We start from the raw sequence: 18,598 nt of genomic DNA on the forward strand, positions 1-18,598 counted from the left end.
TCATTATTGGCCCATTCTTTGGATATTTTCATTCCCATTGTCGTTTCAGTTCCAAGAGTTCCAACGTTTCTGCAAATTGTGCAGCCAAGTTTCATTTTGTGTACGTTCAACCATTCGTTTTTTGAGCAAAAATCGTTTTTTTGATCTAATGACCAGCAGTCTGGCCAATCGTTTTGAGTTCGACCTTGATCCCCGAGATCAGCTCGAGATGATTCAGGAACATCTACATTATACCGATATTTCCATATCTTCTGTCATCGTTTCTGTTACTGTTTGAGCTTTTTATTTGCGGAATCGGCGCCGCTGCCGGTGGTTGAGAAGTAACAGGAAATTTTTTTCATATTTAAACTTGGGGTTGCACTAAATAATATATAAAATAGTTGCACAACACGTAATCGTAACACAAACTGACTAAACAAACGTAAATAACAATATACGCAGATGCCGCCATGCGATAAACGTCAAACTGTAAAAATCATAATACGCAAAGCCATACGTATGAAGCTAGTTACATACGCAGGTTTGCTATTTAAACTATACGGTTACTTCACTAACACTAACACGCCAACATTCAAAATGGCTTCCACCCAAAGAGATTGGACTCCTCCCCTTCCAATCTCTTTGCTTCCACCTGTACCTTATTTTATCATTTTAACGAATTATTATTGTAATTACTCAAGCGCAAATATTTTTTCGTTTAATTGATTTTGAAATAAAACCGTGAAAAAAGGTGCCGGAACGCCGTTCCACCGCGTTAAATGAAAAAAAGCCCTGCGTATAACTGACAAAGCTTAGTCTGCAGTGTCTAATGCCGGCGCTCCATTGGCACGCAAGTCAGACGATTTACAGTCTTCGGACTTTTTTTTCGCGTGGAGCACCCCAGGTCTGCGGACTTTTTAATCCGCAGACCAGGCTCGTTGGATTTCAAACATGTTTGATATTTTACTCGCCGAGCCGCTGAAATTCGTACGTTCACCACGCTTTACCGTCACATTATTTATATCTATGCCGACGGACGACAGCGCCATCATTATTTTACTGTCATTCAAAGTGTTCGGACATCTCACATCGGTAACAACAATGGTAGATCTACGAGTGCATTCGAAAAGTTTCTTGGAAGATTTTATTAGTTGTTTTAAAGACAACCCATCGTTGTGGAAGACGACCAGCCCACTATACAAGAATCGTGATGCCAAGTCCTTGGCGTATGCGGAACTTTTGGAGATTTTAATCAAGGTGGAGCCGCAGGCAAGGGTCGACGATGTTAAAAAGAAAATACAGACATTGAGGTCGGGTTACAGAAAGGAGAGAAATAAAGTAAGGACATCATATCGAAGCGGAGCCGGCACAGACGCAGTTTATCTACCCAAACTGTGGTACTATAAAAATTTGGAGTTCTTGAACGACCAAATGGAAGGTACGTAGGAATGCTTTAAAGCTATTTATTATACACGTGCAGATTATGAAATTGTCGTACCTAGCTCTGAAAGTGACATCGCATTAGATTAGCTACTATTAAGCAATTAAAACATACAGCTATGAATCATTTCTAGTCACAATAAAATTTCTTATTCTTTGCTGAGGTAGGTAAGAAATAATAATATATAGGTACGATCATGGCGGTGGAAGCGCGGCTTATTGAGTCGTGGTCGGGTCCCAGGTTCAAATCCTGGGTCTGACAAGTACACATTGAATTTCAATTTGTGTATGAGTCAGAGTATGGACCTAATATGTTGAGCAAGTGGCTGACATCCATTTCTCGTAAAAACAAAATCTGTCAATACAAACCTCCACTCCGTGGAGGTCCATATTATGATCGGACATGGTCGAAAGAAGAAGAAAAGAAACGATCATAAAATCAAAAATCGCTCGAGTTAGGTTCCTTCAGAGACAATCAATAAATCGTCAATCATCAATCAAAATTAATGGTACAGTTTGGTTATGAGGAATACAGCGGAAAACACATTTTGAAAATACCCGATATACTAGATTACACCAATTATACCAATATCAATATTAACCGTATGAAGGAATGGGTACTTAGGGGAGAGATAATAAAAAACAAGTTTGAGTATTATGTTGTATTTTAACAATTTACATTTTGTTTTACAGAATCGAGCTCAATATCCAGCATGGTGGACGATTTGGAAAACATGTCTCCTGATGAGAGTTACTCCAACTCGTTAAACAACGAAGATTGTATTGAGGTAAAACATTTTAACTAAATTGTTACATTGGTTTAATTTATCTATTGCTTATCATACTTTCTTGCCATGTGACAGCCCCGGTAGTATTAAAATATTTTTCGAAATCTCCTCGCGCTTTCTTAGCATTGGCAGTGGCATTGGCAAATGCCAAAAACATTTTCTATAATTCGCCTGGCTCTGCATGTCCGATAATTATATATTCTTTTACTGTGATTTAATTGCCTTTGTGAATACGGCTTTATGAAATCGTTATGTAATGCAAAGGCTTCATCGCCAATATAAACAAATGGCAGTGCATCAGAATTAGCAGTAGGTTTTTTTGATGCAGGTATTTTTAATCTGCCTTCGTCTAAACGTTTGAAAAAATCAGATTTTCTCAGTACGCCTCCATCAGAAATACGTCCATTTGTTCCAACATCAACATAAATAAATTCATAATTAGCATTTGCAATCGCCATCAAAACAATGCTGTGGAAATGTTTGTAATTATAAAAGTGGGAGCCGGCGCCTGCAGGTGGCACGATTGCAATGTGTTTCCCATCAACTGCGCCCAGGCAATTTGGAAATTGCCATTTACTATTAAATTCTTCTGCAATCGTCTCCATTTCTTCGTGCGTATCAGGGAACTGCAACAAAAAATAATCAACATTTTATTTACAGATAGAATATTCGCCTTCAACATCCACGTTGTCGACTACTCCAAGGTCGAATCTCAATAGAGCACCAGAACCCCCATCGTTCAAACGAAAAAAATCGAATGATAGCGCCAACAAAGTGTTAGAATTGATCACCGACAAACTAAGCAAGACTGAAGATGAATTTGATGTTTTTGGCAAAATGATGGCCATGAAACTACGATCGATGTCACAGGGACAAAGATTGCTGGCCGAGAAGCTGATGCATGAAGTTGCCTTTATGGGACAAAGTGACAAAATAACGCCAGCAACTACTGTTCATACTCAACCAGTTTATCGTATATTAAGCAAAAATGTACAAAAGCCGGTATAATAAATTAATGTTTTTTGTATGAATAAATATCTTGTAAAAATATTTGTTTTTTTGTTTGTTTTTATGCCTATAAACCTTAGCTTAAGCGATACAACAAATGGTAAGTATTTGAGCTATGTTAGCAAACCTATATTATTATGTGGCCTCATTTAGAAATCAAATTCCATGCTTGCTTTTCGAAGAATATGACTAGTATTACAATACATTCAACAGGAATAATTAAGCAGCTTGCTTACAGCCTATATGGAGAGTCCTGGCTAGGTACAGCATTCTAATGGTCTATTGAATATTTAGCATGTCAACGATGGCCTTATTTGTGACTATATATATACCTATCTCAAATGCATCTTGTCTGCCATTCTTATGATGTTGCCGTCTATGATTTATATAGGTAAAACAATCCACTAAACGTTCACTTTATAAGACCAACCAATGTCTACTTGTTAATGATATATTTGTAAATTTGCCCAACTTTATTAGATGACGTATAATATAATACACACCTTGAAATATTCTCCTTTCAAAACGTCAATGATGACTTGGCAAGTTTCGGGAATTATCTTGCCCAGAGTTTGTCTTCCAATCGCAGTTCTATAATGCAAGTCAGTGAATGTTCCGCCGGCAGCCAAAAATCGCAGGGTTGCACATAATCTATCATGAGGAAAAATAGCTTCCCTCATCATAGTATTTTTTTTTTTAATAAATGGGGAGACCAAATTATACAGTTCTGTGTATACATCCTCCGACATTCGCAAATAATTGCGGAAATCGCTCGGTTGCAAACGCAATTCTCGTATTAAATTTGTGTGGGATAATGTCGTTCGTTTCCTTATCCAATGTTTCACCCAGTATTTGTGTACCCTTTGCTTCGTTATTACATTATCTGCCACCCAATAACCCAAAAAACATAAAACGTCGGTATCATTTAACGCCATCACGATTTAACTGTCAGATATACGTATATTATCTATGCTGTCAAAGTCGACTGTTTTACTCGTCAAATTAATTATATACTCGTTTCGTTGAACGTCTGTTGGCCAGTAGCAGAACGTAGAAAAATCTGAAGACTTATTGTCGTCGGACTTTTGGCTCGCCAATGGAGCGCTGGCATTAGGAGCAAAAATACTATTTTATTTTAAAATTAGTAGGTTTTTAATAATACCACTGAATAAATCCCAACATGCTTAATTTATTATTTAACAAATTATCTGGGCGAGGAAATAAAAATGATATTATTTTTTTCACGTACAAAAATGGAAAAATAGTAGCTACTTACTTATAGTACCTACCTAATTATGGTGTAAAATAGTAATAATTGACTACTGTTAGAATATTATTTGCCAATAACCGATAAGATATAAGCGATGTTATGTGTAATAAAGAATAAATGATACCTAGTGTCATTTTTAAAATATTAATAAGAAGAAACATCATTGCAATTTAATTATTATTAATAACATCGCGAATTAAATATATTTGTAATAAACGTGACATGAATTTCATTTACCTACCTACCTAAATGTAAAAATAATACTATTACATAATATATCAGGATAATCAAAGTATCTGAAATTATTATTCATTGATAGTAGTATTAAAATTCTCCATTATTATTATTGGCAATGAATACACATATAATATTGCAATAAATGTCTATGCTATTTGAAATGTCACATTACTGTTCGATGTTTTCTAGGATTTTCACAAATTCTAAATTTGAAAATATTCTGACACGTCAACTAAATAAGCGAAAGAAAACAAATGACAATCATTAGTCTATTAGTTTGACAGATAAAACAGTGACGTCGTTTTAGATTATATTTTCGTGAGGAAATATGTAATTATTTCTTGTCAAAACTCCAATGTACGCCAATGTGCCGCTTACAGATTTGAATAATTTTTTAAAACATTAATTTAGATTTGTGAAATTTCGATTAAATAGAAAGAATCAAGCGACAATATAATCAATTTGAGGTAGACGGACAGCAAGATGCGAAAATGTATGGTGACGGATATAAAACGCTATTTAAAAACGATATTATCTGTGATTGTGTCGAGTTTTATCAGATTGTGCCGGATTCAAATGGAAGTAGATTCGGGACTCCAAAAATTGAAGTGAATTCCTATATAATCAACAAAACGGTATTTAAATAAAAAAAGTCGGTGCGTTTTCCAAAATTTCTTAGGATAATAATAATATATAGGAGACTAGCTGAGCCAGCTGGCTCTCGCCAGTCTGTTTCGCTAGGTCTTGCAGACGGCTTGGCGGTATTGTATATTAATATATTTGTGAAGTATGCATAAACGGCGCCATAGTTTTCCCTTCGGGATGGATTTTCATTTACGTCAGACATTTTGACATTTCGCTGATTTGTCAGTTTTACGATTTGCATCTCGTCACTGCCAATACAAATTTGGAGTCATATGCGTAGTCTATTCTGGAGTCAGGCATTCACAATATCACCTGACACCACTTCAGGCTTTTCAACATTTATGTGTTTTTCTCAAAGCCTGGGTGTTTGTGATTGTTCAAAATTACTAACAACAACCACCTTGTACGAAAAAGCAAGGACATGGTTATTAATAATTCTAAAAAAAAAAAAAAATATGATAAATAATTATACATCTCATTCTTTCGAATATACAGCAATATTATGTGATTATCATAAAAAGCGACCCATTATATCCAAATACTAATCTCTTTCGGCTCCTATTTACATAATAGAAAAAGGTTAGCAGCATAAAAAACAAATTTAAACATTGTTTTGTTTCATTGTCTATAAAAAATAAATGTATGTAAAAAATAGAATAATATTTACAAATCAAATTTTGAATTCAAAATTAACTTTAGCCAATATAGTTTCCCGGTGCGGGACATTCATATTGAGACAAATGTTAATAAATAATAAAGCAATACATAATATATCTGAGAGGAATAGGCCAATTCTGATAAAAACAGGAATTTATAAAACCTAAAAATGTGGAATCAGCTTAAAGAGGGCTTCATTCAGCAATGGATTGATACAGGTTGATGACGATATAAATAGGTAGGTATATAAAATCACAAATTTAAAAAAAATATGGCAGTTTATGTGACCAAGAAGAGTAGAATTAGGTTGGGATAACCTTAATCCAGCAGTGGATTGATCTTGGTTGATGATGATAATGACGATATTATGAATGGGTAAATATAATATCAGCAATTTTGATAAATATAGCAATTCATATGATCGACAGAAATACAAACAAATTAAAAAGGCTTTCATCCATCAGTGGATTGATTCAGGCTCATGATGCTAATGGCAATATAAATAGATATAATATAATATCACCGATTTTGATACATACAGCAATTCAAATGACATAAAGAAGTAGAATCAGGCTAGGGAGGCCTTTATCCAGCAGTGGATTAGTTCAGGTCGATGATGATAAGGACGATAGAAATAGGTATAATATCACAAATTCGTTAAACCTATAGTAGTAGAATCAGGTAGCGGAACCCTTCATCCAGCAGTGGATTGATTGTGGTTGATGATGGTGACGATATGAATATGTCGATAAATATAAGATCACCGATTTTGATAAATACAGCAATTCATATGACAGAAAGGAGTATAATCAGGCTATGGGAGGCCTTTATCCAGCAGTGGATTGGTTCAGGTCGATGATGATAAGGATGATAGAAATAGGTATAATATCACAAATTCGTTTAACCGATAGTCGTAGAATCACGTTGCGGAACCCTTCGTCCAGCAGTGGATTGATGATGATGATGAAATTCAAGACTATCAAGAATACAATCAACGTAGAGAGGCCGTCATCCAGCAGTGGATTTATTAAGGCTTGTGATAAAAATGGCATTATAAATATAGATAGTATGATATCACTGATTTCCATGTGTAAGTAAGGAGTAGAATAAGGCTGAGGAGGCTTTCATCCAGCAGTGGATAGGTCCAGATTGATGATGATAAGGATGGTAAAAATAGGTAGATATTATACAATATCACAAATTTTGTCAACTATAACAATTCGTATTAATTTATTTCATTGTTTGCAATGGCAACTTAATATGACTATATCTATGGAAATTAGTAGCCTAGGTAATTATTCAATAAAAAATAGTGCGTAAACAGCCACAAAGAAGTATTAAAAAAAAAAATCAAATTTGTTATTAATTAATAGAAAACTCATCTTGATTGATATTGATTATTTAACATGCTAATAGAAATGTCACATTTTTTCGATTAATTCTGCAAATTCTAAATTTGAATTCTGACACGTCAAATGAACTTGTTTTGTGAAAGAAAACAAATGACAATCATTAGTCTATAAGTTTGACAGATAAAAAGCAGTGACATGGTTTTAGATTATATTTTCGTAGTAATAAGTGAGGAAAGATGTATTTATTTCTAGTTAAAACTCAATAGTGCGCCAATGTGCTACTTACAGATTTTAATAGATTTGTGGAATATTAATTCTGATTTCTGAAATTTCGATTAAACAGAAAGTATTAAGCGACATTATAATCAATTTGCGGTAGATAGACAGTAAAGTAGCGAAAATGTATGGTGACGGATGTAAAACGCGATTTAAAAATGATTTTATCTGTGATTGTGTCGAGTTTTATCAGATTGTGCCCGATTCAAATGGAAGTAGATTCGGGACTCCAAAAATTGAAGTGAATTCCTTTAATAATCAACAAAGTGGTATTTAAATAAAAAAGTTGACGTATTTTCCAAAATCTCAGTGATCATAATATGTAGGAGATAATAATATAAAATATAAGAGATCATTTCTGGGCGAGACGAAGCGCGTTCTGACACAAGTGTCAGTTTGAAAATTAAATTTATCATATTATTATACTTACCCTAATAATTATGTCTGAATACCAGCCAGAGAATAAGAAAAAAACGGACATACACTTAAAAAACGGACAATTTTCAAGAAGATTAGGAAGAGAAATATTTTTTATTAATTTTAACTAGGTACCTACCTAGTAGTAAACAGTAATATGTAGTATAGTAATATTATTGTGTTTTATTTTACCTATTGTGCTGTTTTTTTCAAAAAAAAGGTCTTCGTCTTATGTGTGGCTCGCCTAAAATTTTGAAATTCTTAATTTGCTCGTTATATACTAAAGGTTGGGCACATCTGGTCTAGGATTCTGGATTAAAGTAACCCTGTTTTACGTTAACACGTGCGAAAATTCTAGAAATAAATAGTATTTCTGAGCCAACACAAATTTTCAGAACTTGCAACACAACAGTTAAAACGCCATAAATGGCGTAAATCGTAAATTTTTATAATTACCTACTCTGAAAAATCTAGATTACATCAAAATGATTACTAAACGAATCATAAAATGTATGAATCTTCATAAAGCTGTGGTGTGGCGCAGAAACTTGCATAAAATATCAACTATATCTGAAGTTTTTGAGGAAAAGAATGAAGGTTTTCCAGCTACTGTTCAGGTTGGATGAAGTGTCAAGTCAGCTATCTGCTGCTAAATCTTTTAACTTATTGATAATATAACATATAAAGCACAATGTGTATGTCATTGCAATCTACTTTTCCAGGGATGGGTGAAAGCCCTACGGATTCAAAAGAAAAATGTTTTTTTAGACCTCAATGATGGCTCTTGCAACGAAAATATACAAATTTACCTACCAGCCACAGAAAAGCCGAATAATCTCACTTGGGGGTCGTCCATAGAGGTCACAGGAATCGTTGCCACCACTACGAAAGGTCAATTGGAACTGCTGACAGACAAGTTAAAAGTATTGGGGCCTTGTGTTGTAACTGACGGCTTCCCTTTTCATCCCAGGAAAACTTACCCACCAGAAGTAGTAAGGCAACACATGCATTTAAGGCCCAGAACTAGTTCCATCGCTTCCATGCTTAGAGTCAGAGATGCGGCCACACGGGCTATTCATAATCATTTTGGTGATTTGGGCTATATAGGAATTAATGCACCAATTTTGACCTCTAATGACTGCGAAGGTGCCGGTGAAGTATTCAGAGTAGAGCCGGAGCGCGATTCGACTGTCAAAGCAATGGCTAAAACAGGAAGCACTCGGCAAGATGCATATTTCGGAGCTAAAACTCTTCTTTCGGTTTCAGGTCAGCTTCATTTAGAAGCTGCCGCCCATGGTTTAAGTAAAGTGTATACGTTTGGTCCCACCTTCAGAGCTGAAAACTCGAAGTCACGTTTACATTTGTCCGAATTCTACATGCTAGAAGCTGAATTAGCGTTCACCGAGAATTTAAATGATATAAAATCCCTTATAGAGGACATGATAAAAAAAGTTACCAAATCCGTTTTGAACAGTTGTGATGCTGACATTCAAAATCTCAGAGGTAAGGATTCCCCCAGTTTAGATTGGATTGAAAATCCGTTTGTTACTATTACTTATGATGAAGCTTTCGATTTGATTAAACATAACTCTGACAAATATGAGACCCCGCTGAAGACTGGAGACGGCTTCGCGAAGGAACATGAACTAGTTCTGGTAGCTTTGATGGGTGGAGTACCGACATTTATAGTTGACTGGCCGAAAAGTATAAAACCTTTCTACATGCGGGAGTGTTCTACGGATATAACGAAGGTATAATTACAATAATTTTGTTTAAAAATGTCATCAATATCAATGACATACAGTACTCTCAGTAATCCGCCACCCCAAAAACCAAACAAGTGTCCAATTGGTGAAAGCGGCGAATTATAGTGCATACATACAAAATATCCTAAAAATTAAAACGTATTTCGTAAAAATATTTTTTTTTTTGAGAAATTTGTACTAGCAAATTACGGTTTTTTTTATAAACAAAATCAAGTATTTACTAAATTATACATATGTATTAATTAAATATTAACCTGATCTGCGCCGGAAGGTTTTGTATGGCGGCAAGTGAGAAGCCGCGAATTTTTTATCTAAAATAAACCTCATTATTTAATTTTTTTTGAAATACCTAGGTATATTGAAAGTTTATCGTAAACACTTACCGATCATATGCTAAATGTCTCATTATTCGACCAGTATTCTTCTGAATTTTAAATTATTCAAAACAAACGCCTGAGACTGAAATTCTGTCTTCAAAGACAGACGAATGAGTTCGCGTTTTTTGTATGGCCGGTACTGTATGCCCGGCCATATCCGCTTTGGCACAGAACCGGTTCAGTAAATCACTTGACAGCCAGTTGTTCAGTGAGGCAGATAATCTTGAATGGCTTAGGATTCCTGCCTTTCCCTATGGACCAAAAGCTTCATTTTGCGTGTCCCAGTTGCATTGGAGCACGGCATAATTGTGAGCGGTCCTTGGGCACTTTCCTCCCTGGTACATTACTCTCTTTGCGATGAACGTATGTTTTACGAAGGAGAAGTTTCCAAAATAAACCTGTCTCATCTGCGTTGTATACTTGTACGCGGCGGACTACTGAATTTGACGATCGAATACTGGCGAATTATAGAGCTTGATTTTGTGCTTTCGACTAGTAAAAGTTAGTTGTCGGATAATCGAGTGGCGGATTACTGAGTGTACTGTACTTGTTTTGATTTAAATGTACGTATACATCAAAGATGTTGAAGCAACCTTCTGCCAGATAGATCCTTTTGAGATTTCCCAATCAAAAATGCTGATCGTTATTTTAAGTTTATTGTAATTTTTCTATGCAATGATGAGGTTAACCGCTCTTCAGAATTTGTATGAAAGTGTCCTTTTTTCTTCACTTATATACCTATAATATGTTTAGACTCAAATCAGATTATTAAAATAGCAATACAAAAGCAGTCGCCATAAGACTTTGACGGCATTTTTGGTTTATTACTCAATTAAACACAAGAAATACAAAGCCCCCTGAATGTCCTCAATTACTACAAATATTAAATTTCTGTGATGATCTTTAATGCACATTATGATACAGATGTAAATATTGAAAATACGATAAGTATTCTTTAACTAATGTTCTAAGTTTATGCCACATTTCTCCATACTCGAGAATTGTACCTTATTACAACCACGCCCAGAAGGTACTGTCCATTATTTTTGTGTTTCCTGGTTTAGGCTCCATCTTTATAGAAGACTGTTTTCTTCAACATCTTTGGTATACAGTCGAGCAATACATGAAGATTGATTGATATTCAGTTTACTCGCAATTGTCACATTATTGATCAAATGGATTACCAAGAACAAACTATGTCACTTTAATAATATAGAATTTGTATGAACGTTTTATCTCAACTTTGATGACTGTAGTACCATCCACGACCATGACTTTGGAGTATTTTTCATAAAATGGTTTGCTGTGTTCCAGTGTGCCAGACCAAGATACAAATAAATAATGTATAAAAAACATTTAAGTCGATACTGGATAAAAACAGTTTATGTGCTAATATATTGATGAACAAGGAAATGTGGCTATATTTGGTGGAAAATTTTTACTGTTTCATCAGAAGTCGCGATGCATGGTCTTGTAGAATGTTTTAATTAATGCATGCAAATTTGTACGATGTGGACTACACTTAATATCAATGTCTGCAAGTGTGGACATGCAACGATTTTCAAAAAAATTATTCGGCAGGTGTATTTGTATAATAGCACAAGTTTGCAAACTGTTGTATGCAGGCGGTCGCATCTTGTTCTGGACTATGCATTGTTTTAAAATTTTGGTGATATTTTGTGGGTAACATTAGATTTATAAGTTGAATATTATCACAAACTCTTCAATCTGTCATGTGGAATGCATAGAACTATAGAAATATTTTAACACTAAATAAATAAAATCACAACATTGTACCCAGGGGGCGAAACTACCATAAGTCCAAAAAAATACATTCACGCCTTTTATATTAATGTACTTCCGGCTTTATTGTTTATAAGACGGTCTGGCTTTAAGGTACAGATCGACACCTCCTACATATAAGCCCGTAACTGCATTTTGGGATATTTTGACTCGATTGCCCTTTATTAAATAATTTTAAAGGTAATACAATAATAAAAAAAAAGCAAAAATTCAATCAATATTAATTGAATTATATTATAATATCAATCAACTAAAAAATTACGATTCCTGCACTAAAAATTAACGTTGCGGTGTCATTAAAATTGTACTACTGAAAAGTACCATTTTGCAGATACGGACTTATATGTAGGGGGTGTCAAGATATAATAAAGAGCTGTGAATATTCGAAATGGATGACTGATGTGATCTTAATTTTTATTATCTCCTTACCTTGCAAATTTCCAAAAGGTTGCAGCGTTGGACTTATTAACACCAATCACCGGCGAAATAGCCGGAGGAAGTCTGCGCGAAAATGATTATCAGCGTTTAAAAGACAAACTTCCGTCGCCAGCATTGAATTGGTACCTCGAGCTAAGGAAATTTGGTGGTGTACCCACTGGAGGGTTCGGGTTGGGATTCGAAAGATATTTGCAGTTGATTTGCGGCATTCCAAACATCAAAGACACTATTCCATTCCCTAGATGGCCGCATAACTGCGCTATGTAGATGAAGTTTTTATGTGATGTATATTAACAATATTTACAAGAAAAATACATAAAGTTCTTCCCAAAATAGCAAAACTTTGTTTCCAATTTGATTTATCCTCAATATTATTTGGTTCAAAAATGATATTCTATAAATAATTTGTTAAAAGCAGTCGAGTTTCCGGGCCGCGACAAAGTATTGCTATTTTTTTTCTTGTAAATTTGTTCAAATTGATAAGCATATAATATTTAATGGCACTAATATTTTCGTCTTTTGTATTTCAGTCTTATCTATTAAAATACCATTGTTGGCTGAGTTTTACTGGGGATCGGGGGGTGATGATTTCATGATTTTCAGGAAACGGATCACAAAGTGAACAAGTATAATATAATTGAAACACATGTGTTTGTTCGCTTGATATATCTTTATTGAAGTCTGAACTTATTCCATCGTGTGTATATTATAAATACTAAGTTTTAGTTGGAGTGAAAGCTTGCAGTAAATCACATACATAGTAAGAGAAAAGAAAAAAACCCAATTGTTGCAAAATTTCTTTATTTTTTCACACAACATTGTGTGTATTTACGACATCACCATCGTCAGAGTACGAAAATAAATTCCAAACAAGGAATAAAATAAAACTATAATTATTACAAAAGTGAAGATCACAGATTATAAAGATTGGCTGACGGCACACAAAAATCCCACAAGCACCTCAGATGTAATGCTATGATATAAGAGCCACGGTTTTGTACAAGTTATCAATATTTACATAATATTTTATATAATACATAGTCAAATAACAATCCACTATATTCACACATCTAATAAATAGCCTCAGGACAAAATTGGTCTAATTTTACATTCGCAAAAGGCATTCAAACCGCTAACAACTTTGTGTGTCAAAATATAGACACTTACAACTAGAGATCAAAGTATCTTTATATTACAATGTAACCATTCATCGCCATATTTCTTATACATGGTTAATAATATTATGCGTTTATCCAAAACTGACACCTGATTGAAATTTCAATTGGAAAGGGAAATTTTTTATGACACTAAAAATAGTCTAAAAATTTATTAACCGTAAACAGTTCGTATATTAAAAATACTTCATTATAATATACAATAAATAATGTATTCCCTTATAGAGAAAAAACAACGAAAACGAAAAAGTTCATATTTCAATCAATTGAAATTTCTGGCATAATAAAAAAAACTACAGAATTGATTTTCCTAAACCGGTGACCAAATTCATAACTAAAAAAGATCTATACAGATTATTTCGTGCCTATAAAATATAAAACCGCGTATCCACTATGTTCGCGAACTAGTAGCGTTCTGCAAATCTGCAACCGCTCAAAAGGAGACGTGTTTTACAAGCACGGTCGCTCCGCAATGAAGGATGTATCGTCTGAATTAGTGGCAAGTGCTGCTTTCAAGGCTATCAGCTCAAGATAAGCTGGTTTAACCTTAAGATCTTTAGCCACTGATAGTTTTCTGTCTGCAATATTTGTTTAAAATTTCAAAGCAAGTATCAACAAATTTGTTCCTTAACTTTGTGACAAGGCTTGAAAGACAGTATGATGTGAGCTAAACATTTTTCTTTCGACCACTCCATTAAGAATATTGTTGGTCACGGGAACGTATCCACTAGGAACAATCGCGGAGCGCTACTGGTTTGCATTGGGGACACGCGGCCTAATCTTTTTATTGTATCTCAATTATAATGTTCAAATAAATAAAAAAGATTGAGTCACTATCCTTTGTCTTCGCGACCGCTTTTGAAGAACTGATGCATAAAATAATTCACATGATTGAACACAACGCAGACAGTTCGGAACCTCGATTGCAGGGAGGCTGAGCAGAAAATTCAACACCGTGCAGACTAGGTTTCAGTTTGTAGACGATTTCAGGTTCTTCGCCGGGCGGCAGAGGTTCATTAGAGGTGTCCGTATCATCCATGGTCGGCGGCGGTTCTTTCTCCTTGGGTGGTTGGCTGACTAAAGGCTTGGTTATATTGATTTTAATGCCTCCGACTACCGGGACCGCTTGGGCCGTAGGTTGGAGTTGGACGTTGCCATCTATTGAACTGAGGACTGAAGCGTGTGTCGTGTCGGCTTGAGCTTTCAACACTTCTTCGGAAGTTATGATCGGTTCGTCATCTGGAGAATAGAAAATTAATTCACAATTTGTTTTTTGATGCCTGAAAAGAATGTGAAGCAAGAATCTCCAATCCGAAGAAAATAACAGCAGTTGAAAATGAATAATATCATTGAGACCTCGGTTACTGATTGAGCACAGCTGATGAGTTAAGAAGTTTATACTATTACAATGTCTCAATTATCTTAGTAATTTAGTACAGTAAAACCTCGTTAATACGAATTCCATGGGACCGAAAATTGAAAAAAAATTCAAAATATGAAATGTATGGGGGAAAAATATTAAAATTTTGAAAAAAAAAAATTTGATTTTCATTAATTTCGTTTCCGATCATAGATGTGCCTACCAAATTGCAAAATCATAAAATGTCAGGATTATTTTTATTACCTTCATAAAATAAGTAATTTTTGATGTTTTAAGAAAAGTCTTTTCAATCACTGTCTCGTGAAACAGTGTACTTTATTACGATTTATTGAATATTTTTCTATGCCAGGACTGTGAAATGATTTCGAATTACGAAATTCCAATTAAAGGTATGGTTTTATATGAAAATAATGTTCAAGGGACATTTTTTTCAGGAAAATTTTGAATTATCAGTGTTCTTGCTAACGAGGTTTTACTGTAATACTTAGAAGCAAAATATTGAGTACATAGTTGCTCTGCTGAGTTTTTGAAAAGAAAAATAAGAAACGCCAGACAAAATTAATATCGCACCCTCGCAACTAAACTGCCACAATCTAAAAAATGTCAAAAAGAGAAAAACAGCTTTGAAGTTTTTACCTTTCGCATTTTTGAAATATTAGATATTGAATTTGATGATTTAGAGATATGAAATTTTCGGTACATATACTATGAACAGACAATGAAACATAGTAATTAACTCAAAACACGTAAATTTGGACTTGTGGCGGTTAGGTTGCGAGGGTGCGATATATCGTACTATCCTATTGTCAGTAAGAGTTTAGTATTTCACATGGACAATGTATCCAGATGGTAAAGATTTGACTAAAAAAAGACAACGGTAGTTAAGAACCTTCTTAAAACTTGATGTTTATAATAAGTGACCACATTTCAGAAAATATGGCAATAAGAATCTCAAAAATAGAAACTTAGAATTGGAGATTCGCCTTCAATGTGATTCTGAGCTTGCCTTGATAATATCAAATAGCCCGGCCATCGAGTAATATTGCATCACGATCCACTGCAAAATTTCATTGACAATTGCAAAAATAGGTTGAAAATAAAGGCAAACTACTGACGGCTATCACTCTAAGCAGAGCTAATATTAACAAACATTTTTTGGAGGAGGAATGACATTTCCCTGACCCATTGTGTAAGCTCTGGATGACTTATAAAAAACATGTGATTTCCGCCATACAAGTTCAGATGGGCCTCTACTACATATGGTGATAATTTTATAATCAATGATTATCATTTGACAGAATGTATATGGCCTAAGATATTCAAGGCATGTACATAAAATAGGTAGTTCACCAGGAAATATGAAATAAAACAAATAATTAATAAAATTAATTTTATTATGAAATAAGCGAATATCAGGAATATACTATAAAATATAAATGACATTCAACAATTAAGTTCAATGGTTTGGGTGGGTAACAAAAAGGAGTAGAGGGGGTTGAGCAAGACAAGCCGATTAGAAATGGCTATTGTGCATATTACTTTAAATGTGGCGCCAACATAGTAACAAAACCAGCTATATAAATAATATATTGAAAAATATAACTAAGACATTGAATGCTAGCCAGTGTTCAGAGACATAATTCGGTAACTCACCATCAGGTCATGCGACGTTAACTACACCAAGTATATGCTCCATATTATTTGTTTTCTTTAGTATTATAGCACTCAGGATACCCAACCGTGGTTGCCGGAAATCAGTTTAGTTTGTAATAGGAGTACACACAAGAAATTGATTGCCGCACATGGCTCGATTAAATTTAAGACAAAGCCAAAAATTACTAAACTACAGGAGAAACCAACTGATTATCAGTAAGGTTTATACCTCAGCTGAGGCATGGTTTAAAAAGATCGTAACTATGCGAGGATTGAGCTATAATTTGTCATAAACATTCAATTATTTTTATTTAATAAAACGCAATTTTTTTTGTAGTACTATTCCACTACAAAAAAATTGCGTTTTATTAAATAAAAACAACAATATAATGCAGTTCCACCATGAATTGACAGTTAACAAAATAAAAGAAAAAAAAATAAACATTCAACATATTGTATCCATTTAGTGTTATGTTTATTGTTATATTAGTAACAATAATAATATATTCATTGACATGTTTTCTTTTTCGAGTACAGGCATAACGTTTTTCAGTCATCTTTACACGATATAAGAATATATTCTTACGACGCCATCACAAAAAAAATCAACATACTGCCACGTCGAATGCCGCTCGGCGATGAATGCGAAATTTCGTCCCACCTATTGGTGAAAATAATTACCCCATTGTAATATTTTGATGTAACCGATCTTATTCCAAAAAAATAATTGGCTCACGGAATTCTATATGATATATGGAAATAGTAGGAATAAAAAATAATTGATTACTGTTTTCATATCTTTACAAGAGAATTTAAAATATGCTGTTTGTTGTTATTTAGTGTAAACAGGCATTTCGAAAAACGCTGAAGATTTGATGATTAAATTTAAATTCTAAAAAAAAAATATAGTTATTTTTCAAGAACATAGTTCAATCTTTCAAAATGATCATAGTTTATTGCTTTCATTAGACTCTAATGCAGGGTTTTCCAAACTTTTTCTGCAATGGAACACTTCGCAAACCCGGAAATTTTAACGGAACACTTAGTTTATTTTGTAGGTTATTTATTAGCGCAGCTAACTGTTCTGCCAATTTTGGCAACTGTCGTTAAACTGACAAGGCTTGTCAGCCGGTCAGTTAAAAACAATATACCCCATGTTTTTCATGCGCACGGTGTGAGAAAAGATGGTCCTACTTCTGTACCTAGATCATGGCCCCCGTATCCCGAAGCGGGCCCCCAGACTAGGATCTTTAGCGGGCCCCTAGATTAGGATCTTTGGCGGGCCCCCTACTTATCGCTGAGGTTAAAGGCAATGTGACAATCTACAGTTGCATATCCCAAATGGTGTTCGAGGTAAAATTAAGGGTATTTTTAGCGATTTTTTATATTTCTAATAAACCCACTTTTATGTTGATATGCACAATTATGGACATGTCGAATATCGACAATAATCAAAAATTGTAAGTATGGCAAAACCACATATTATTAAATGTTGGTATGCTTGAAGTGAAACCTTGCCGCAGGCAAATTTTTTTACTATTAGTGCATGTTTGTGATGTGTGTTTATCTCACTTGGCTGGTCAATCTCTCACGCCGGGCCCCCTGTAAGCCTAGGGCCCCAGATTAGAGGCCTGTCAGCCCCCCCTTGTGGGAGCCACGACTTCACGACATAAACATCAGTGGAGATTGATCATCACTCGCCTTTCAATATGAAGTAGATTCTTTAATTATTTTAATTTTACTTATTTTACTTCTACTTCGTAGAAGATCTTTAAATGTGTTGCAGTGTATAAAACCTTTCCAAATGGTCGCGGAACACCTATTCAGGTTCGGCGGAACATGTTTGGGAAACCCTGCATTACAGTATTGTCTTCGTTTGATGCATGTATATTTGCGATATGAATTGCCATTATTTTCCGTTTCACTTATGTATGCT

General features: G+C 34.5%; 3 protein-coding genes across 7 annotated transcripts in view; 2 read left to right on the forward strand and 1 right to left on the reverse strand.

The window, feature by feature from the left end:
* Window positions 1-1,080: 1,080 nt before the first annotated feature.
* On the forward strand, window positions 1,081-4,929 carry LOC147077997 (uncharacterized). Its single transcript, XM_085940102.1, has 4 exons — window positions 1,081-1,417; window positions 2,113-2,207; window positions 2,868-3,032; window positions 4,912-4,929. The coding sequence occupies exons 1-4, from the start codon at window positions 1,081-1,083 to the stop codon at window positions 4,927-4,929; spliced, it is 615 nt and encodes a 204-aa protein (XP_085796228.1).
* A 3,548-nt stretch (window positions 4,930-8,477) lies between these two features.
* AsnRS-m (asparagine--tRNA ligase, mitochondrial) lies at window positions 8,478-13,220 on the forward strand. The gene is made up of 3 exons (XM_085961085.1): window positions 8,478-8,686; window positions 8,792-9,820; window positions 12,463-13,220. Exons 1-3 carry the CDS (start codon window positions 8,555-8,557, stop codon window positions 12,718-12,720), a joined length of 1,419 nt encoding a protein of 472 aa, XP_085817211.1. The 5' UTR covers window positions 8,478-8,554; the 3' UTR covers window positions 12,721-13,220.
* LOC147077999 (uncharacterized) overlaps window positions 13,105-18,598 on the reverse strand; it is a 42,181-nt gene continuing 36,687 nt past the window's right edge. For 3 of the 5 annotated variants that reach the window (XM_085961070.1, XM_085961071.1, XM_085961069.1), the window contains exon 15: window positions 13,105-14,867. In XM_085961070.1, coding sequence (XP_085817196.1) covers window positions 14,512-14,867 — 356 coding nt within the window. In that variant the 3' untranslated portion in view covers window positions 13,105-14,511. Of the gene's footprint in view, window positions 14,868-16,388; window positions 17,324-18,598 lie in introns of those variants that run through there. The other 2 variants (XM_085961073.1, XM_085961072.1) reach the window with 1 other exon arrangement.

This window comes from Rhyacophila brunnea, unplaced genomic scaffold, assembly GCF_057557595.1.
Source record: "Rhyacophila brunnea isolate RB1 unplaced genomic scaffold, BYU_Rbru_1.0 scaffold_12, whole genome shotgun sequence".
NCBI lineage: Eukaryota > Metazoa > Arthropoda > Insecta > Trichoptera > Rhyacophilidae > Rhyacophila > Rhyacophila brunnea.

Bases quoted from the DNA above. Each gene is read 5' to 3' on its own strand.
- AsnRS-m (XM_085961085.1), top strand. From the start codon at position 8,555: ATGATTACTAAACGAATCATAAAATGTATGAATCTTCATAAAGCTGTG. The intron at 8,687-8,791 runs GTTGGATGAAGT...CTACTTTTCCAG, and splicing joins GTTTTCCAGCTACTGTTCAG to GGATGGGTGAAAGCCCTACG. The intron at 9,821-12,462 runs GTATAATTACAA...AATTTCCAAAAG, and splicing joins GTTCTACGGATATAACGAAG to GTTGCAGCGTTGGACTTATT.
- LOC147077997 (XM_085940102.1), top strand. From the start codon at position 1,081: ATGGTAGATCTACGAGTGCATTCGAAAAGTTTCTTGGAAGATTTTATT. The intron at 1,418-2,112 runs GTACGTAGGAAT...TTTGTTTTACAG, and splicing joins CTTGAACGACCAAATGGAAG to AATCGAGCTCAATATCCAGC. The intron at 2,208-2,867 runs GTAAAACATTTT...TTTTATTTACAG, and splicing joins ACAACGAAGATTGTATTGAG to ATAGAATATTCGCCTTCAAC.